Source organism: Diabrotica undecimpunctata, chromosome 1 (genome assembly GCF_040954645.1).
Source record: "Diabrotica undecimpunctata isolate CICGRU chromosome 1, icDiaUnde3, whole genome shotgun sequence".
NCBI classification, from domain to species: domain Eukaryota; kingdom Metazoa; phylum Arthropoda; class Insecta; order Coleoptera; family Chrysomelidae; genus Diabrotica; species Diabrotica undecimpunctata.
In genome coordinates, this window is record NC_092803.1 from 2,422,713 (window position 1) to 2,445,640 (window position 22,928).

Consider the following 22,928-nt stretch of genomic DNA (forward strand, 5'->3'; position numbering starts at 1 on the left):
TATACCGAGAGTGACCGAGATCCGTCACAGGTTTCGAGCTGACGAACTGGCGACAATGATTGTGGTGAACACGAATGGCCGAATGTCCATTTAGTAAAGAAAACGATTTAACGAGAAAAAGATATTTGTTATTTTAGGTTAGAGGCCAATGACCAAGGCCAAGTTATAGGCGCTGTGGTTACGTCAATGAATGACGATTATTTTTCATTCGAATGCGCAATGCTCCCATGTTTGCCACTAGTTTGACCACAGTTTAACCACAACCACATTTCTTCGTTTCTTTTTTATACTATGGTTTGACAGTGTTGCTATGTTTTTATGTCATCTGAATTTATTGATATAAATTATTTTATTTCCATTTGTTATACTAAGAATAACGGTGTTAGCTATGGAATCTAACATTAAAATTAAGAAAGAGTGTGTTGAATATGACCAAAGATATATAGATAGTCAGCTATCCTTAACAGATCTTGCGGATTTAAAGAATAAACACGAAGGTAATACAAGTATTAACAATTAGTACTAAACAATATAATGTAATTTCTATTTCTGATTAGCTGCAGCAGTAAAAGCTGAAATTAAGGAAGAGTTTGTTGAAGCTGATCAAAAGTGTATAGAGAGTCAGCTATCCACCTCTATTGATCTGAAAGACTTCAAGAATGTATCAGGTGAGTTTTAACACACAACTAGTGTTTTGTTCCCACAATTTTTTCTTGTAGCAATTTTGGTGAACCATTTAAACTTTCACAGCAAAAAAGCTGTAGAAGCTATTGTGGAATAATATACAGTGCAATAGTAAATGGGGTTTCAGTAAATCATTTTAGTCTACTAGTTTAGTAAGAGGGTATGATGTCTACGGATCTGTGGAAATCGAAACGTCAAACATTAATTATTTAAAAATGTAATTTTCATCACAGTCACAACCAATAATTGTGGCTTAATCCTAATCCCATACTTCCGGACAAGGACCTCCCCATGACTTCTCCACTCTTCTATTGTTTTGTGCCATTTGATGCTCATACTCACCCTCAGAGGATGAGGCAGAGGAAACCCCAATGTTTATTGCAGTTTTGGATTTTCTATGCAAAAATAAACATCATTCTTTTTAGATATTTTTTCGAATTTTTGATAAATGGGCGCTATAATCAGAAAAATGAGATTTATTCTGATACCATAGGAAAATTATGGAATTGGTATAATATCTCAGAAATGACACTGTTAAACGCAAAACTTACGGGGCAACTTTTAAATCCTAAATAGAAACCCCCCACTTTTGACAACAACTTTGTATTCAGTTCCATAAAAATTAGTTTGCAGACTTATGATATGCATTCCTTTATTTAAATATTTATTGTTTTTCTGCGATTATAGCGCCATCCATCGCGATAGCGCATAGAAAAAAAATTCATATAAAACTTTTTACTTTTTCACATAGAATAAAAATGGGGCTCTGTTAGAGATTTCAAAGTTTCCCCGCGCCCACCCCCAAGGGTAGAGGTGAAGAGTCTGTGAGGAGGTGTTTAGTGTCATTCCATAGATTTTTAATGAATTTTTTCTGATCCGATATATATTTCGTGACATATTCGGCCGTCCAGCACCTTTTAGCACACCCGGTATACCTGAAATTAATTCTTGCGTTATTCATTTCTTGTAATACGGCCAGAGTTCAATAGAATCGATCTAATAATACATTTATTGTAATTTACAAATGCCAAATGAAGAGATTCGTTGTATACTGATAAAACTAGCGAATTTGATATAGACACGAATCACCTCGCCTTTGATGTTGGAGGTGCCTATAATAATATCAACCGAAAATTGTTGATCCAAACACTAAAATAGTTTAAGATACCAACGCAACTGCTTATCCTGCATATTATTTAACATCACCATAGAAAAAATCGTATGAGCGGCAAAAGTCAACATCAGTTTCACACAAGTTTTCTTTTTTGAAGTTATACTTCTATACGCACGGTCGGCGTTGGAAATTTGCATGAGAGTGAATCTGTGAAACCATTACATATGTAAGATAATGAGTAAGAGAGATACAGAATATATATTTTCTCTCTCTTCCTCTCTCGAGAATAAAAATGTTCCTTTTGTATTTAATATTATATATTATATATATATATATATATATATATATATATATATATATATATATATATATATATATATATATATATATATATTATATATAGTATAATATGTATTAATATTATTATTTATGTGATATGTTTTGTATTATTTAAAATTAAACGTTTATAATTATTTTAGGCTTTTGTATTTCAAAATAATCACTGTTTTACCGAAAACTGTCAATTTTTAAATCCGTTAGCGTCATGTCTAATTGGCAAATCCTTTACGTGTTTGGTTCATACGCTGGTGGTTGTGAGTTCGAATCCCAATTATGAATTTTCTTTTTTATTTTTGAAACATTTAAAAACCTCACGTTAATCTTATTAAATATATGTAATATACGCAAAAAACATAAATTTTAAAATAAAATGATAATTTACAACATAATCCGAGTTGTTGGTGTTTTATTTTTATCTTCGTAAAGTAAGTTATGTATATTGGCAGTTTTAAATACTTATGAATATTACATTTTAATTTATATTGTATTATTATATTGAATTATGTTGCAGTGTATTTATTGTATTGTAATTTTTATATTAATAACAAAATAAACAATAAATTTTACTGCAGAGTATGTGTAATTTTTTTTTTGCATTCAACTCCTTTTATACATATATAAAAAAAAAATATATATTTTCATTAAAATATTGATACAATCCTTCATTTACTATACTCCTATTACAGGTCAAATGTTTATATACAGCAAACGAATTCTTTTTCTCTTTCTACCCTCTCTTACCTATAGCATTACATATGTAATGATTGTGCAGATTGACACCTATATAAATTTTTAACGGCGAACGCGTGTATAGAAGTATAACTTCTACCGTCAGTCCTACTGGACTGCCACACCCGTTTTTTTATGTTTATCTTATGATTTTAGTTTTTTTTGGGCTTTCTCGAAGAGAAGAAGATTTTGAAAACTATGAAAAAGATATGTATTGGTTCATGTCATAAAGAACAACATAAAGAGCAACTTGCCCAAAAAAGTTCTGTAAACGATCACATGGAAGTTCACATTGGAAAAAACTTTACAAGTGTGAAATTTGCTTTAAGAAGTTTGCTCGTGCAGATACTTTGAAAAAATATAAAAGAACACACACTGGAAAAAAACCTTACAAGTGTGACATTTGTTTCAAGCAGTTTTCTCGTCGTAGTATTTTGAAATATCATATGAGAATACTGTTGTGAATTTATTAAAAGGTTCAATATTTATAACACTTACGGATTTAATTTATTTCTTTATTTATATTAACTTATCTGACAATAATTTATTATATCCGTACGTAACAAATTCGCGAGCGCGGGTCTTGAGAATTAACTGGCCCTCCATATAAAAATGTTGTATTTATATACGAAATCCTGATATACTAGAACAGCATCGAAAGATCGCATTGTCTTGCATCGAAAAATCGAGAAGCATCTAGTTGGAGAATTCACCATAATTTGAATCTAGAACCTCCGGCGAAATTTCTACAACAAAACAGAATATTAGTCATCATATATTTTACAGTTATTTTTAGGCCAGGATTTTTATCGTAACATTGCCCCCCTCTTAAAAGATGGTTCCTCCTGGAACCTTGTCGGGACTGGAACCGGAACTGTATGCTGGTATCGGCAACTGGACCCTCTTTTACAACTTCCAGTTGTATAAAAATGACAAGGGACGGTTTTCTCTCCGCACCAGTAACTATGCGGATTGCAACAGACTAACACCTGGACTTCGGTGTCTTTGAAGATCTCCTCCACCATATTTCGGATAACCCTCCAATCTAATTGGCGGCACTCCAACTTTGGCATGGCTAACTTTTGCACGTCGGACTCTAGTACGTGCTCTCTCAATTGAAGTAAGGCTTCCCATACATCTCGGTAGGTAGGTTGGTCACGGGCAGTGTCTTTTGTTACCAGGTAGAAAAGGTAACGTGATGCATCTTGGAGTTTCAAGGTTTTACCGGGAGCTGGCACCTGGCATTGAAGTTCTGCAACTCGACCAAACTTCCTTCGAAAGACGGATGCCAACCCTGGTGCGTCTTTGATACTGGCCGGGATGGTGAGGGCCAGCGAGTAGTCATCGGGGAGCGCGAGTAGATCTTGCTTTTCTTCAGTGGTAACACCATGTCTCGCTTTACCGGTACCTCCATAGGCACCCATGAATTCCTCAAACGTGAGGTCAGACACATCGTGGACTTGGTTTACTTCCACTTCTTCATCTACGTCGTGGTCACCTTCGAAAGACGCCAGCCGGTTATGGTGTACTATCATCGGCTTTCCCTTCGGAATCTTGCTTATTCGGTAGATGACATCGTTGATCTTCTCCATAATGAGGTATGGACCTTCCCAAAACTGCTGCAATTTGGGAGAACAACCTTTTCGCTTCTTGGGATTATACAGCCATACTTTGTCGTTCTTCTTAAAGCAACCCTTTTCGGCTTGTGTATCGTACCGTTTCTTCATTCGGTCGCTAGCGATCTGAAGGTGGGAACGGACCAACTCATGTACATCGTCCATTCTTCTTCGTAATTCGATCACATAATCTTCACCTGCTACATCTTCTCCAGGTCGACACCCAAACTCTAGATCACAAGGTAGTCGCATTTCGCGTCCGAATAGGACTTTCGCTGGTGTCTGGCCTGTTGATTCGTTAACAGCAGATCTGTAGGCCATTGTGAAGAACGGAAGGTATTGGTCCCAGTCTCGCTGATGATCGGACACCATCTTTGTCAAATATTTGCCAACTGTCCTATTCATCCGTTCTACCATACCATCAGATTGCGGATGATATGCTGTAGTTCTTGTTTTCTTCATGCCTAGTCTATCACATATTCCTTGGAATAGATCGCTTTCGAAGTTCCTGCCTTGGTCACTATGGATCTCCAAAGGCACTCCGAATCGGCTGATATATTCTTGGATCAACTTATCTGCAACGGTGGCGGCCTTCTGGTCTGGAAGTGCGTAAATCTCGACCCACTTAGTGAAGTAATCCATTACTACCAGCATGTACTTGCCTCCATTTTCACTTTCTGGAAATGGCCCAGCGATGTCCAAAGCTATTCTTTCAAACGGGCTTCCAACATTATATTGTCTCATAGGAGCTCTCCTTTTTCGGTAAGGCCCGTTACTCGTGGCACAAATAGTACATTTCTTACACCAGTCTTTTACATCGTCGGAACTGTTCATCCAATAAAACCGTTCCCGAATCGCTGAAGGGTTTTCCTTACACCAAAATGCCCTCCCGATGGACTGTCGTGTAACTGACGAAGTACTTCGGCTATTCTGCTCTTTGGGATCACCAACTGTCTTCTCTTCTCTGAACCGTCATCATTTTCCAGGACTCGTTTAAGCAAGCCATCTTCGATGATAAATGAGTCCCACTGGGCCCAATACGTCTTAACTACTGAGCATAGGTTTGATATTTCCTGCCAAGGTGGTCGACGGTTTTCCTCTTTCCATTTTCGGATTTTCTGTATAACTGGATCTCTCTCTTGTTCTTCCCTTATCTTAGTAGGCGTCCAGTCGTCGTTGAGAATCGTCGTTCTTAGCACTGCTGCTTCCTTGGATTCCGTTTTGTTGCAGTGGGAACACTCTGCTGGGCATGGCCTTCTGGAAAGAGAATCAGCGTTTCTGTGGCTAACTCCGGCTCGGTGTTCAATCTTAAAATCGTATTCTTGGAGTCGTTCGATCCACCTGGCTATCTGACCCTCTGAATTCTTAAACTGCATCAACCACTTAAGGGCGGCATGGTCGGTTCGGATTAAAAACTTCCTTCCATAGAGGTATTGATAGAAGTGCTCTACTGATTTCACTACTGCCAGAAGTTCTCTTCTCGTGACGCAATAATTCCGCTCAGGTTTTGAAAGAACTTTACTAAAATATCCGAGGACTCGTTCCTGTCCTCCTTGAATCTGAGACAGCACTCCTCCAATTCCCACATTACTTGCATCCGTATCTAAGATGAACTCTCCTTCTGGCAGTGGATACCCTAAAATTGGTGCTGTTATTAAATGCTTTTTCAACGTTTCAAAGGCATTTTGGCAGTCTATATCCCAGTGGTATTCTCTTGCTTCCTCTGTAAGTCGCGTTAATGGCTTAGCGATATCTGCAAACTTCTTAATAAACCTCCGGTAGTAAGTACATAGTCCAAGAAAACTTCTCACTTGATGTTTGTCAGTTGGTTTTGGCCATTCCTTAATAGAATCGATTTTTCCCTTATCCACGGCCACTCCTTCTTTACTGACTATATGACCCAGATAATTGACTTTACCTTGAAATAGCTGGCACTTCTTGGGGTTTAGCATCAATTGGGCAGCTTTAAGTCGATTAAAAACGTTTTCTAAATTCCTCAAATGATCTTCGAATGTCTCCCCCAAGACGATTATGTCATCTAAATAAACCAGGCATGTTTTCCAAGATAACCCTCTCAACACATTTTCCATAAGCCTCTCAAATGTCGCAGGAGCATTACAGAGTCCAAATGGCATAACGTTGAATTGCCACAATCCAGATCCTGTGGTGAAGGCTGTCTTTTCTTTATCTACTGGGTCCATTTCTACCTGCCAGTATCCAGACTTCAAATCCAAAGTAGAAAACAATTTACTTCCAGCCAATGTGTCCAATGTGTCATCGATCCGAGGCAGAGGATAACTATCTTTCTTGGTAACGTTGTTCAGCAAACGGTAATCCACACAGAACCTCGTCGTTCCGTCTTTCTTCTTAACCAGGACCACCGGAGAGACCCATGGGCTCGTAGAAGGTTCTATCACCCCGTCTTTCTTCATTTCCTGAACAATCGTTTCAGCTTCCTCTCTCTTCGCCTGTGGTAATCGTCGAGCTGTTTGACGAATTGGCTTAGCATTACCAGTATCAATTTTATGCTTAACAACGGTAGTTTTTCCCGTCTTTCCTCCTTTCGGTACGAAAATATCACGATACTGCCGAAGAAATTCCCTTAATTTCCTTTTCTCCATCTGATTTAGAGACTGTCCTGCAACTGCAACCATTTGGTCGAATTTGTCGTTGGAATTATCAGATGTTGTCGCCTGACGAATTATGGATGACACAGGTACACAAGTTCCTACTTTTGTCTCTTTCTTTATGGTCACTGGGTAGTCGTTGACATTGATAAGTCTCACAGGAATTTCTTTAGCCGAAGTCACCAATTCCTTTCCAATTATGATTCCACGGCCAATCTCATCGTCGTGGTTCCAAGGCTCCATCATAACAGGTCTCCCTTCGTCTACAATTCCCTGTAGTCGCGCTACTATGATCGTTTCGCTTCTCGCAGGCACGACTGTATCTTCTGTAATGGCTGCTTGCACAGTGTTGTCATTATGTGGATGAAGAAATACCTCCTCGTTGCCAACTTTGATTACCTTATTCTTAAAATCCAATTGGAATCCATGCATATTCATTACGTCCATTCCTAATATAACATCCTCTTCGATGTCAGCAACTATAACAGTATGGACGAACTTTTCTGCTCCAATTCCCAATTGTACCTGGATTTCTCCATGAATGTTGGCATTTTCACCTGTAGCGGTCCGAAGTCGCAACCTCGTTGGTAACAGTTTCTTTCGGCTGTTTATAACTGTCGGGCGTATAATGGTTCTGGTCGCTCCGGTATCCACCAACAACGTATGTCTTTTACCATTTATTTCTCCATCTACATATACACTATCTTCACGACACTTCAAAGAAGCTATTAGTATAAGAGGGTCTTTGGAAAAGTTCCGGGTCGAGGCTGCTCCCCTAAAACCGACTCGTTCTGGTTTTCCTGATGGTGAGTTTCTTGATTTTATGGTCTTCGTTTTCTTGCATGTAATACTTTTCATCATATTAACGAGCTGGTCAAGTTTATCTTCATCTTCTTCCTCTTTTACAGTCCTAACTTTACTGTACCCGCCAGAGGCCTGCGTAGCTGACTCGTATTCGAGGGCGGCGGATAAGACATCAACCAGCGTCTTGTGACGAGCTAATCGCAGTGTTCTCTGCATTTCATGATCACGAAGACCATCAATAAACGTTTGAACGGCCAATTTCTCCATCATGTCTTCGGGAGCTGTTGGATAAGCATATCGTACTAATCTGGCAATATCTACCTCATATTCTTGAAGAGCCTCATCTTTCTTCTGTCTACGATTTTTAAGCTGTGACTGATATACATGCTCCAAATGTTCGTGGCCATATCGCATATTTAACCTCTTCTTCAGTTGTTCGAAATCATCGGTCTCCTCTACGGCTATGGTCTGAAGCACATCTAAGGCATCTCCTCGAAGAGCGATAGTCAGGTTTACAGCCTTTTCTTTTTCAGACCATCCATTTGCTCTTGTGGCTGATTCGAACTGTTTCATGTAGTTGTTCCATGACGATTTTCCATCGAAAGTTGGGACTTTAACATGAATAGAACCTCCACTTCCTTCAAATTTCGGCCGTGTCTCCAACTTACATTTCGTCTCGTCTTCTTTTGTCTCCACTGTAATTGGATTGTTTCCTCTCTCTGCTGTCCCGGTTTCCTCCATCTTCTTTTCCATCTCTTTCCATATCTTTTCTTCGAAGGCCAACATATCGGCAGCAACTTGGTTTTTTAACGAAGATATTCTATCGTCCAGGGCAGACATCTCAGAAGTGACTTTAGAGATTTCCGAAGAGATGTTAGCAGAGACTTTGCTTTCCAGAGAAGAAATCTCGTTAGAAACTTTGCTTTCTAAAGAAGCGATGTCGCCGGATACTTTGTTTTCCAATGATGCGATGTCGCCGGAAACTTTGGCTACATCACCAGAAACTTTGGCTACATCAGAAGAAACTTTCGAAATATCGTCAGAAACTTTGTTCTCCAATTTCGAAATCGACGAGATGACAGCATCATGTTTGTCTTCAAATATATAAGTCTCTGGATCTAGTCCTTCTTCTAGCAAAGCGTTCTTTAGTCGTTGGACTAACTCAGCCTTTTTTCCGGTGGAAGCTAATTCTCTGTCTTCAAGATGTCTTCTTAAATTAGTCACTGTCAGCTCATAAATCGTAGCCATTTTCACAATTTATTTTATATCACACTTGTATTATTATTATAAGTCTAATTTATGTTCGATCCCACTTCTGACACCATTTGTTGTGAATTTATTAAAAGGTTCAATATTTATAACACTTACGGATTTAATTTATTTCTTTATTTATATTAACTTATCTGACAATAATTTATTATATCCGTACGTAACAAATTCGCGAGCGCGGGTCTTGAGAATTAACTGGCCCTCCATATAAAAATGTTGTATTTATATACGAAATCCTGATATACTAGAACAGCATCGAAAGATCGCATTGTCTTGCATCGAAAAATCGAGAAGCATCTAGTTGGAGAATTCACCATAATTTGAATCTAGAACCTCCGGCGAAATTTCTACAACAAAACAGAATATTAGTCATCATATATTTTACAGTTATTTTTAGGCCAGGATTTTTATCGTAACAATACACACTGGAGAAAAACCTTACAAGTGTGACATTTGTTTCAAGCAGTTTACTCAGTCAGGTGCTTTGAATCAACATAAAAGAACACACACTGGAAAAAACCTTACAAGTGTGACATTTGTTTCAAGCAGTTTACTCAGTCAGGTGCTTTGAATCAACATAAACAAACACACACAGGAGAAAAACCTTATAAGTGTGAAATTTGCTTTAGACATTTTTCTCAACTAAGTAATATGAAACAACATATAAGATTGCACACTGGAGAAAAACCTCACAAGTGTGAAATTTGTTCTAGGGAGTTTTCTCATGTAAGTTCTTTAAAAAAACATAAAATAACACACACTGGGAAAAAATCTTACAAATATGAAATCTGTTTAAAACACTTTTCTCAGTCAGGTAGTTTGAAACAACATAATATAACACACACTGGAGAAAAACCTTACAAGTGTGAAATTTGTTTTAAGAAATTTTCGCAAGCAGGTCATTTGAAACGGCATAATAGAACACATACTGGAGAAAAAAAACTTTATAAATGACACTTTGAAAAAACGCTTAAAAATACATACTGGAGAAAAACCTTATGAGTGCGAAATTTGTATTATGCCGTTTACTGCAGCAGATTAATTAAAACAACATTTAAGATTGCACACAGGTGAAAAACGTTATAAGTGTGAAATTTCTTTTAAACAGTTTATTCATAAAAATTCTTTAGATGAACCTACGAAAATTCACACCGGAGAAAAACTTTACAAGTACGAAAATTATTTTAGGCAGTTTAGGCATCATTTGAAAGATACTATAAAAACGCACACTGGGGAAAAACCTTACATGTAAAATTTGCTTTAAACAGTGCGCCAAAAAGAGTTATATCTGCAAATTCACACCTTAGAAATTCTTTACTAATGTGAGGTTTGTTTCATGCTGTTTTGTCAAAAAGAGAAAGTGTGAAACGACCCCTGCACTTTTCTTATGTAAGGCGACCCCTAGACCTACAATAACGTTGTGCAATACATTTATTGTACAATTAGGTTGAATGGTGCTTTATATCCAAACGGTCAATTATATTGCACAATAATACAAAGTGCGCAATAAATTCGTATTCAATTTGAGAATAGTATGATCCCGCGTGCATTGTGCTTACACACCAACATGTCCTCCCAAGATTTAGCTGTAGCTGTAGTGTTTTTGCTTGTTGCTAAGCGGAAACGTAAACAAACACGTCGCCGGTCGAAAGGTTGGTACAAGAAAAGGCAAAAATGCTCTCACGAAAATCTCTTAAAAGACTTGATGTTAAGTGAGGAAGCAAACTTCAGAAATTTTGTACGACTGGACTTGGTACAATTTCAAGAGCTACTAGAATTGGTCACGCTATTGATTTAAAAAAAAATACAAACATGAGAGAAGTATTACCACCTTTTCAACGGCATTGCGATATCTAGCTAGCGACTGGAAATGCTCTGGAAGATCCAAAGTTTCATAGTGCTATTTCACCACAAAGTCTTTTGAATAATATCCCTATAACGCCGAATTTTTAATGTATTCAAAAAAAAAAAATTTTGTTTCTTATTACTTATTTTGCTATTATTAATTTACAGATTAAAAAAAAAACAGTTTTTTTTTAAATATTAGATGTTTTTTTGAAACGTTACGAAATCGTCACAAAAGTCCTTTGTTTAGAAATAACTCATGATTTAAATTTTGAAAAGTTTTGATTTTTTGCTTAATTTTACATACATAGTAATGCACAATATCGATATAAAAGACATAATAAATTTGAAAAACATCAATTTATTATAAATTAAATACAAAAATAGAAGATATTATGTAGTGTGGAAATGTATAAAACAGTTCTTTTCCTTTGTAATGCACAGGTGTACTTTACATTTGGTGCACATATATACTGGAGCACTTCTACAATTGATATTTTTACACCTACCCCTATCTGTGACCATGGGCAAGTGATCAAGCCCATCTAGACGTATGTCTGCTACCGGAATACTTTTAGTGGCTGGACTTAGCTTCTTCTTTTTTGAAAATTCTGCATCTGTGCTGGTTTTTGATGGACGACCCCTTTTTGATTGTTGGGTTCTTTTCCCTTCCAATAGCAGTGCCTCTGCAATGCTCATTTTGAATTCTTGGAGATTAACTATGTTTCTTTTAGGTACCTGTAACGATTCGCAGTCTCTTCTGTAAATGAGCCAAGAGTTTACCACAGTAACATCTAAAAAGTGAAAAAACAATTTGTGATAGAACTTTTTAGATCTAATATGAATTCTGTAAAGAGCAATTAATGCATCCATTAGGTCCACTCCACCCATAAATTGGTTATAGGTTTTGACAATAGCTGGACAGGTAATTGTAATATTCTATTTAGTCTTTTTGTCATATCGCTCGCATGTTTCAGTAGGTTCTGCAGACGAAAATGTTGATAGCAAATTGACTACCCGATTATCAGCTCATTTTACTGCTCTGACTTCAATATTATCTACTAGAGTCGAGACTTCTTGGAAGGATCCTTTACCTTTTTTTAGTAAATGTTTATCCTTGTTTAGAGGAACTCCCGATAAGCGATTTATCCTTACTGTTCCAAGGCAATAAATTTTCTTTTTTGCCAAATGCACCATCAGAGCTAGAGAGGTAAACCAATTATCGAAATATAGGAGATGATTTGCACCTACAGGAATATGAGTGGCTAATTGCAGTACCACATTGGAACTAGCTCCTAAATCTGGTTCTCCAGTTACTGGTTGGATTTTTTCAGAATATATAAAAAAATCATACATAATTCCTTTCTCATCACAAAGAGCAAATAATTTGTAGCCCCATTTGTGTGGCTTGCTGGGTATATATTGTTTAATGCTAGATCTGCCTTTGAATGGTACTATCTGTTCATCAATACATAACATTTGAGGCATTGGAATTTCTCTAAATTTCGCCTGTAAATGATTTATCAATGGCCTTATTTTGAATAGTTTGTCATATGTGGTATTATCTTCTGGTAGTGTCGAATTATCGTTAAAATGGATTTTGGATTTTATTTCTTCCCACCGATTCCTGGTCATTACTTCCGATACAATTGGACAGTTTAACTTAGTTTTCCAATACAATCTTGAGTTGGATAGTTTTACCATGGACATTGCCAGTAAGGACCCTAAAAATTGTTCCAATTCAGGAATTGACAATGACAGACTTTTATTGGGATTTTCTTGAATGGCATACAAGTTTGACTGCTCAACTATGTGAGTCAGAATATCTTCCGAAAAAAAATTTCTAAAATATTCCACAGGTCGCTTTACAACTCCAGACGGCTCTAGTTGACCTAACCATACAGGAAGTGGTTTAGCAGAATCTTCAGTTGACACATGTCGCCAAAGTGGATAGGTTTTACGACTCTTTGATTTTAATGTTTCTGGTGCAGCTACTGTTTCTCCACTGGCTTCACTTTCTTCAGTACTATCGTCAGATTCATCTATAATAAAAAAAGAGTATAAATGAGTCATTTCAAACTATAATACAAAGAGGCAAAGCAGTCAATACAAATGACTAGAAAATTATAAAAAGAACTATAAAAATAATTACCCAAATCCTCGAAATTAATATCAGAACCATCTACAGTATCTGTACTACTCTCATCCATTAAGGGAAGACGTTTTTTGCCATAAAACGCTGCACAATCCATAATTATTTTGATCAATCTAAAAAAATCCAAAAGACGAGAGTGACGATTTCGTAACGCTTAAAATTTTCAATAAAAATACAGAAAAATAATTAATTTTAGCACATATTACCTTCGCCAAACGATAATCGTCCTTCTAGAAGTATGTAAAAAAAAATCCAACGTTCATATGCTGCTTGATTCCAATTTATAACAATAAACACTCCACAGTACACTATAACCTAACTTTTCATTATTGCACTGTCAAACAGAAACATCTCACGTGAATGTGCCGTGCGAACGTAATCAAAACGAGTTTGCTATATTGTCACTGAAATGTAACGATACCGATCCCGTCGACGTAGCCGTCCTACATGGGTTATTTTGTGCATAAGACCAGTGTTTATCAAACGTTACGAAAACGTCACGCTCAGCGTTATAGGGTTAATAATCATGGAAACATGCGATGCGATAATAAATTTTTTGAAGGAATTAATCAAGGTAAATAAATATTATATATAATCTTTTTATTTAATTATTAAACTTTATAAATTGAGATACTGAATCTTCGTTCGCCATTGAGATATTAGCATCATTTTCCTCTTGAAAATTGTTCATATTCTGCTGATTATCCTGTTGGAAGTAGTATATGTTCTGCTGGTTATGTGGCAGCTGCTCAGTTGGAAGGTCAGAATTTTGTTCTTGAGAATAGTTTATAAAATTCCGAGGTGATGGTATGCTGCTGTAATTTGTTGGAGTTGGCGTGGATCTGGTACATTTAGGACGTGGATCATATTGCAACTGTTAAAGTATTTATTTATTTGTACCGAATTGCGATGTAAAAGACCTAATTGTACTTCCATGATAATGGCAGCAATAGCATTCTTAGCAAAGATTTCATTGCATTGGTTCCATTTTCTTTAAACCTGCAGCACAAGACAGCCCAATTAGTTTTGATATTCGTCTGGTTTCCTTCTAAGACGGTTAGCTGCCAATTGCATGAGATCATCATCAAGTATTTTTTTATCTTCAAAACTGCATAGGATGTTGATGGTACTCGATCCGCTTCAAAAGTTGAAGTATTCTCCTGAAAAAGATAAATAATTTTTTATTTTATTTTCAGCTACCACAAACTGCGGAGGAATGGGAACAAATTGTCAAAAATTTTGCGAGCCAGTGGAATGCTCTTTATGTCATCGGTGCTACAGATGGGAAACACGTGGAAATAAAAAAACCTAGTTTTAGGTCATACTACTATAACTACAAAAAAACATTCAGTATTGTGTTGATGGCGGTTGTAAACGCTAACTATGAGTTCATTATGGTTGATGTAGGGACTAATGGACGTGAATCAGATTGGGGTGTGTTGCAAAGTACATTTGGAAAGCAATTAAAACATACTGCTTTAAATGTTCCACCACCTGCATTGCTGCCTAGAAGAGAGAGAGAAGAGAAATATGCTTTATTGTCACTGAACATTGTACAATTTTATCGATAAACCTTACAAAAAGTAAAAAAAAAAATAATAACAATTAAAATTTACTAAAATTACATAAATCGTCAATATCACAGAATAAAACATAAAATATACAATCCATTGCAAAATTTCACTAAATTGCAAATTGCATAATAAAACCTTAGGAACTAGTTTTCGAATAAATTTAAGCTGCTGCAAGTGATACCCAAATATATATAGATATATATAGTCTTTCAGATAGATAGGCTTTTTTCAATTTACGGAACTTAAGGAAAGAAGTTGTAGATTTAAGTTGCAAAGGGAGATGGTTGTATAATTTTTTTGCCGAATAGAATATAGGCTTCTTTACTAACTCAGTGGATGGGATCGGTAAATACACATCAAAGCTTGAATTTCTGGTGGAGTAGTCATCATTAGGTCTTGCTGGAAAAACATGTAGGTGATTACGAATTAAGCAAACAGTTTGTAGAATATATAAGGAGGGAAGAGTTAAAATCCCGTGATTTTTGAAATAGCTTCCGGAATGTGTTATTCTACTGAGGCCAAAAAGATACCGTATTGCTCTTTTTTGTAATTTTAAAATAACATCAGATTGGGCAGCTGTACTAGAACCCCAGAAAGGAAGGCCATATCGAAGATGAGACTCGAACAAAGAAAAGTATGTTATTCTGGAAGATGCTAAATTCATTTCCTTCGAAACAGTTCTTATTGCATAACAGGCTGAGGCTAATTTTTTACTTAACAAATCGATATGAAGGGACCATTTAAGGTTGCTGTCTGATACTGATCTGGTTGTTATTAAGAAGCAAGGGTTGAAGAGCTCCTTTTTAGGATAATACTACTGTCTTATCCACGTTAAAAGAGAGTAAATTAGAGTCGGCCAGGTTTTTATTTTAAGTAAATCAGAAGTTATAATTACATGAAGAGTTGCAATATTAGAGTTCTTCCAGGTAATATTGGTATCATCAGCAAAAAGAAAAATGTTTCGATCAATTTTTAAGTTAGTGATGTCATTTATAAAGATAAGGAAAAATATAGTACCCAGTACTGAACCTTGTGTACTCCACATACAATGCTTTTGTGACTAGAGTCAGTATCATTTGCTCTAACTATTTATTTCCTGTTCGTCAAGTATGATTGGAACCAATTCAAAGAAATACCTCGAATTCCGTAGAAATTCAGTTTTTTTATCAAAATGTCGTGATTTACACAATCAAAAGCTTTGGCATAGTCACAAAAAACAGTGGCAGTATAAAGTTTATTGTTTCGGGCTTGATCTCATGTAGTACAGAAAACATAGCATCGCTGGTACATTTATTAGATAAAAAGCCGAACTGACTTTGTGATAAAGTGTGGTTTTCAACGAGAAAGGACATAAGTCGGGCTTTTATAAGTCTCTCAATAATTTTGACTAGGACCGGTAGTAAGGCAATACGTCTATATTTGTAGACATTAGATTTATTACCAACACAATGTTTGGGAGATTTGAGAAAATATTTATGGATAGTCCATCAGTACTACAGGAAGATTTGCTTTAGATACTACTGGTTGTTTGTATCAGTTCAGATCTACAGACTCATTACGCTATGCTGATCTGAACTGCTCGTTGCAAACAGCCATTCGAAGTACACGAATTATCTCATAATGATTTTTTTGACCTGAAAAAGTTCAATACTAAAACAGTGACAGTTTTCAATGAAGATGTCCAAGGAAATATTTTTCATTTCAACGATATTTATGAAATTCATGTAAAAGAAACCTCTAGTACTCGCTACTATTTTAAAACTTCGTTGCACAAGAGAGATATTATAGAACTAGAAAAGTCTTATTACTACCTTACTAACCTGCCAATAACTGAAAAGAAGAAAAAAGACCTTACTAGACTTGTGAAAACAAGAGTGTTCCACCAATTCACGCTGATTTCTACCGAAATTTAAAGTATTGTTAATCATAACTTTTCCTATTATTATCAATATATATCTTTTTTATTTCGTTCTTATAGTTGTTAATAAACACGTTTTCTCATTCAAGTCACTTGTAGTATTCTTTATTTCAAGAACCTTTATTTCATTTGATAGGAATAACAAAAAAAATGCCAGTTTTGTTATTGACTTAATTAGTCTTAAAAGACAAAATGTTGCAAATGTGCAATAGTGGCACAACTCAAAATAAGGGTTGATGTTAAAAATCCATGTTGCAATTCATTAAAAGCTACCTAACGCTCTTCCAAATACCCCAAAAATTATTTCTTTTTTCAAAAATCCCAATTATGTAGTAAAACAAATAAGACAAAATTATTGGCACATAAACTTTAACTCCTGTTCTGAAAAATTACCAGTTTTTGTGTTGTGCCACTATTGCATGCAGCCGACGATATGAAGAACCAGACATCACCACTTTATAAAATTTGAAAGACTACACAGGATGGGTCACGTAGAATGAATGCATGAAGATCTAGCCCTCAAGAAAATCATAAGGCAGACACCAACGGGAAGAAGACCCATGATTAAATATAGGGAAGAGGTAGGATGACACCTAAAAACCTTAATAATCATCAACCGGCCGGAAGCGTAAATCCTATAATAGATCGAAATGGCGGAAGATCTTAGAACATGCTAAGATGCGCTCTTTTTTCTATTCTTTAGTAGTTAAGTAACGTGGGCCTGATGATGGGCAAAATTTGTAGAGTCAGAAACCAATCGTCGTAGTTACAGTAATAAATCAATTGTGACTAAGTTTCATTTTTAAATTTTGATTTTAGTTTTTGTTTTAGGCTTTCTCGAAAAGAAGAAAACTTGGGACACTATAGTACATATTGGTTCATGTAATCAAGAACAACTTGTAGGGCAACTTGTTCAGAGAAGCTTTGTAAACGAACACATGAAAGTTCACACTGGGGAAAAAATTTACAAATGTGAAATTTGTTTCAAGCAGTTTTCTCATGCATGTGCTTTGAAACGACATAATAGAACACACACAGGAGAAAAACCTTACAAGTGTGAAATTTGTTTAAAACAGTTTACTCATAAACATTCTTTAAATGAACATACCAAAGTTCACACTGGAGAAAAACCTTACGAGTGTGAAATTTGTTTTAGGCAATTTTCTCATGCAGGTGCTTTGAAACGGCATAATAGAACACACACTGAAAAAAAACCTTATGAGTGCGAAATATGTATAAAGCAGTTTACTGCAGCAGTTAACCTAAAACAACATTTGAGATTGCACACAGTTGAGAAACCTTACAAATGTGAAATTTGTTTCAAGCAGTTTTCTCAGGCAGGTACTTTGAAACGACATAAAGGAATACACACTGGAAAAAAACCTTACAAGTGTGAAGTTTGTTCTAGACAGTTTTCTCAACAAGGTAATATGAAACAACATATGAGATTGCACACTGGAGAAAAACCTTACCAGTGTGAAATTTGTTTTAAGAAGTTTACTCAAGCAGCTAGTTTAATACAACATAAAGAAACACACACAGGAGAAAAACCATATAAGTGTGAAGTTTGTTTTAGACAGTTTTCTTATGTAGTTACTTTAAAACAACATAAAAGAATACACACTAGAAAAAAACATTTGAGATTGCACATAGGTGAGAAACCTTATAAGTGCGAAATTTGTTTCAAGCAGTTTTCTCGAGCAGGTAATATGAAACAACATATGACAATACACACTGGAGAAAAGCCTTACAAGTGTGAAGTTTGTTCTAGACAGTTTTCTCTAATAGGTAGTATGAAACAACATATGAGATGGCACACCTGAGAAAAACCTTACCAGTGTGAAATTTTTAGGCTGCCAGGAAAAAAGAGTATAAGTCAAAAATCTTAATTTTAGAGGAATAGCATTTTATTATTTGAAAGATGTATCTAAAAAAATTTTAAACCAAATATCTTCTAAAACAAACTTATAGCATACTACCTAAATGTAAGTTTGAAGCAAATTAATATCTAAGCTACTTTAGAAAAAATTAACGACTTATATTGACCTCTAAACTAAATTAACATATTATTTGGATCTATATCAGGTAAATAGAAAATCATTAAAGAAATTTAAAAACTTTAATAAAAAATACATATTAAGTATTTTCGTCACAATTTTCCGAATCATCTCTATCGGAAAAATTATCAGGCATGTGATTTGTCTTGAGATTTCTATAAAAATCATGAAATGTAGCAGACATTGGTGGTAAGAGATCCAATATATCTTTTTTCTTTTCTTTTGAAATGGGTAAAGTAGAGGTATAACATTTGGTTAGATTTAGCTGAGCATTTGAATGTTCCCTCCGGATAAGACTTAAACACTTGAAAGGAACATCGTGTCTAAAACTCTGTTTAAAATAAACATTTCCAAATTCGCGAGTATATCGAAACCACCTGACTGAAAACCAATTAAATACATTGCCTTCAGTGTCTTGAGGTTGCTCATTGCTCTCCTAAGTTGGAGGTCCGATTTAAGAAGATCGGCAAAATTTAAGAAATCTGAATGGATCAATTCTATCACGCTAAATTTTTTCTTTTTTCTCACAGAACGAACAAGTTGGTACCAATCATAGGGATGAGAAATAGGATTTTGTAATTTCTTTTTTTGCTTCTCAATCAGGCCGTGACCGACAACACATTCCATGTGAGTGTGTCCACTAATGAGGAACTTATGATCTATATAAGTTAGATGCTGATTGGTTTGCATAGCAACCAGAAACATTGCAGCAACATGAGAATTTTTATTTTGTCCTCCACAAGTGTCGGAATATAATATTACCTTACTTGTGGAGGAAGACAAATCAGTTCTTTGTAAATGCTTTTTGCTATTTGATTTCCTCCCCTACCACCTTCAGCTTCATGTAAACCGTGACGTTACCTGTACTGATTTCATGCATGGTTAAATTTTAGGTCCATAGCTGCCGTTTGTAAAATGCAACAGATGTATTGAGCATTGGCATTGGCGTAGAGAGACATTTTTGTAAATCAAATGTATAGCATCGCATTGTTTCATCGTCTTTCTCCATATTTTTTCGTTTCTTTTTTCAAGGTAAGCATTGACAGCATCCTGGTGGTGGTCAGCTAATTCACGTTCTATATTGTTTTTTCTTCCGGTGTAGAAATCTTTAATTTCATATCTAACAAATCTCATTTGTGACAAGTATCGGCCTTAGGATCTTTAACACTTAGATTCATTTTCTGAAATTCGCGTTCGTAAATATGCCTTGACGCTGGTTTCTCTTCCGATTTATTTTATTCACAATAAAGTTCGTACATAATTCGTAGAGTTAGGTGAGGTGTAAGATATCGCCTGGTAATTTCTCTTCGTGTATAGTGGAATTTGTAAAGCGGAAAGGACAAAATATGACTTTTAACTTTTTTTATTTTGTACTATGTTTGTTAACAGAAGCCTCACGACCTCTTTTATTGTCATATGTTATCCCAGGCAGGGTTGAACATTTATTGCCCAGTGCTGAAGTAACAAACATTTGAATCTCACCTAGAGTTTTCGTGAAACAACCTCTGCATACACGGATTCGTTTATTGTTTACAACAATGGTTCTTTTTCTAGATGATGCAGGTTCAGTAGTGTCTACTAATCCAGCAATAAATCTTACTCTTTTATTTCTATCCGCAAGAGACCAGTATTCATTAAATATATGTTCTCTTACTGAACTTCCTAGTTCATTATCAAGTCTTATTTCTAGCTTATCCTTACATTTCATCCTACGGTCATTCAATGGAGTTGACATTCTTTCTTTAACCACTTTGCCTTTAGCAGTGACAACTTTCTCCCATGTTTCTTTTCAGCTTTCGTTCTGCTCTTTTCTTTCTTGCAAATGCTCCTTTGTGCAGTACTTTTAGTCTTCTGAATATCATATTCTAGTGTTGCTTTAGCTGCATCATACAATTTATGTTTCCGCCTTCTCTCTTTCTTTGGATTCGTACATACTTTAAATACATCTGGGTTATCTTCACTTTCATGACTTGATTCTGCAACGTAATCCTTATCAAGGTCACTATCATCAGATAGTCTCAGTAAATCTATTTCACTAGTACGAGTATTATTAATAGAGTACTTTGAAGTACCTAAAAATGAAAAAATTCATTTTATAACAAGCAAAACAAAAATGTTTTAACTGGAACAGCATCTAAATTAATGTGCTCATTCCTCATTTCCGTTGTAGGATAAGGTAATTGTAAATCCTCATCCCAAAGAGTAATATCAGTGGGTTCAACAACAGTGGTCTCCTGCTCTGCATGTAATCCAGAATAATAACGAGAATTTTCATCGATTTGGTTTTTGCTTTCGTCTAAAAATATTCATCAAATTTACTAATTTTGTTTGACATATTTAATTATAAAAAATCTCAATTATACTGTTATGGATCAGTTTATCGATCAGAAATAGAATAAAGAGTTTTTTTATTATTTTAATATACCGCGGGCATATAAGTTAAAATACAACCCTGTACTTATTTGTAATAGTTAGAATAAGAGAAAACATTGTTCCGTGACGGGACCCTAACGAGTTTTTCCGTGAAAGACTGAGTGAATAGTGAAAGGACAATGGAACCCGTATAATTATAGATTTAGGTATAAACTTGTAATTGTATTTTGCGGTGGGCATTTTTCGAAAGTAAATAAGAATTAGATTTAGATATGAGATAACAAGAATTTGGAAACTTATTTCTGTTGAAAAAGGCAAAATTGTTAATGGTTTCTGAAAAGTAATTTGAGTGAAAGTAGTTTATTTGTTTTAAATATCATGTTGGAAATTTTCTAAATCGAAAATAAGTGGGAAAGATGAATGCTTATGATTCTTTAAAAAGGAATGGTGGGGATGAGAGAGTTGAGAAGGTTGTCTGGGAGAGATTGAAAAGATTATTATGTTACCGGCAGACCAGAAGAGAAGACGTGTTTTCGTGTAGTCAATCTGAGTACCAGTGTTTTCGTTTGTTATTGAAAAAGGTGGAAGCTGCGAGCAGATCAAAATCGAGAAGATTAATACCTCTTTTGAGTCTGCATAGTCCACGAGATATAATTGAGAAAGAAAGGAGAATTTGTGAATAAAGAGTACCGGTCAAAAGAGGCTTGGGCTTGTGTTTTCGGAGGAGTAGTTTGCTGGTATGCGGTTTGGATCGATGCTGAGAACGGGAAAGATTTGATGGTAGCCGGACATAATCAATCAAGGAAGGAACTGTGGTTTGATCGAGAGGAGACATCATTGGTGTAAAAAATTAAAGGTCAGTCAAATAATTTGAATGAAAGAAAATTTTAAGATGTTCTAAAGATAAAATCAAATATAAGCATACGAACTAAGATTCCAAGTTTCAAAGAGTTATTTTTTTTTGTGAATAAATTATATTTTTATATTGTCATTTTTTTTTAGTAGATATTATTATAAAACAGATCAATAGATAGTTTGTAATTAAAATTAAATTTAGAGTATAGGAATTTGTTGGGAAAGATAATTGCCCACAAAAGTTATTTATTAATATTCATCGTATTGCTTATTGCAAATAAATAATAATTTTTGTGCATATTTATGTTGTTTTAATGTTAGTTCCGTTTCCTGTTCTATCCCGATTATGAACAACTAGGAGATACTGAACCCACTAGAAGAGATATATAAAGTAAACTGATTAAAATAAAATTAAAAAGGCACCCTGAGAATTTTTAATAGTAATTGAATTGTATGACTGCATAAATTAGTGAATTAATTAATTAAATAATTGGATTAATTAAATTAGTGTTAATTAATAATAAAACATCATAAAGCAGATCACAACAATACATATAAAATTCTAATACTCTGAATCCCTATATTATTATCTAGAAAGATTCAAGTTTATAATTTCTAATCCTACGATAATGTAAAAAACAAAAACGAACTACAGTATACTACCTCTATAACGAACACGGTTATTACGACTTTTCGCTAGATTCGACGCGTTAGCTTTTTGACGAGTTACATTAGATGTAACGTGAAATTTCTATTGAATTATAACCCCCTATAGCAAGGTAAATTTGCTTATAACGAGAGAAAATAAGATTGAAAAACGTGTTTCAACAATATACTGTTTTTTTGCTGATCACAGCAATCTTCTCATTAAAAGAGATACAAACGACTTTTTATGAAGGTAAAGTTCCCCTGCATGTTTTGTTTGTGTACTTTAAACAAGCATATGATAGAGTAAAAATGTATCGAGCA

The 22,928-nt window shown here is 35.1% G+C and overlaps 1 protein-coding gene across 1 annotated transcript; it reads left to right on the plus strand.

The window, feature by feature from the left end:
• The first annotated feature begins 76 nt into the window (after nucleotides 1-76).
• LOC140444004 (uncharacterized) lies at nucleotides 77-22,304 on the plus strand. Its single transcript, XM_072535579.1, has 3 exons — nucleotides 77-497; nucleotides 558-668; nucleotides 17,506-22,304. The coding sequence occupies exons 1-3, from the start codon at nucleotides 389-391 to the stop codon at nucleotides 18,495-18,497; spliced, it is 1,212 nt and encodes a 403-aa protein (XP_072391680.1). The 5' UTR covers nucleotides 77-388; the 3' UTR covers nucleotides 18,498-22,304.
• Nucleotides 22,305-22,928: the final 624 nt, after the last annotated feature.

What these genes read in the sequence shown, in the direction of transcription:
- LOC140444004 (XM_072535579.1), top strand. Translation starts at nt 389, where the DNA reads ATGGAATCTAACATTAAAATTAAGAAAGAGTGTGTTGAATATGACCAA. An exon ending in TTTAAAGAATAAACACGAAG is followed by an intron (nt 498 to 557) that starts GTAATACAAGTA and finishes ATTTCTGATTAG; the next exon opens with CTGCAGCAGTAAAAGCTGAA. An exon ending in AGACTTCAAGAATGTATCAG is followed by an intron (nt 669 to 17,505) that starts GTGAGTTTTAAC and finishes TTTTTGTTTTAG; the next exon opens with GCTTTCTCGAAAAGAAGAAA.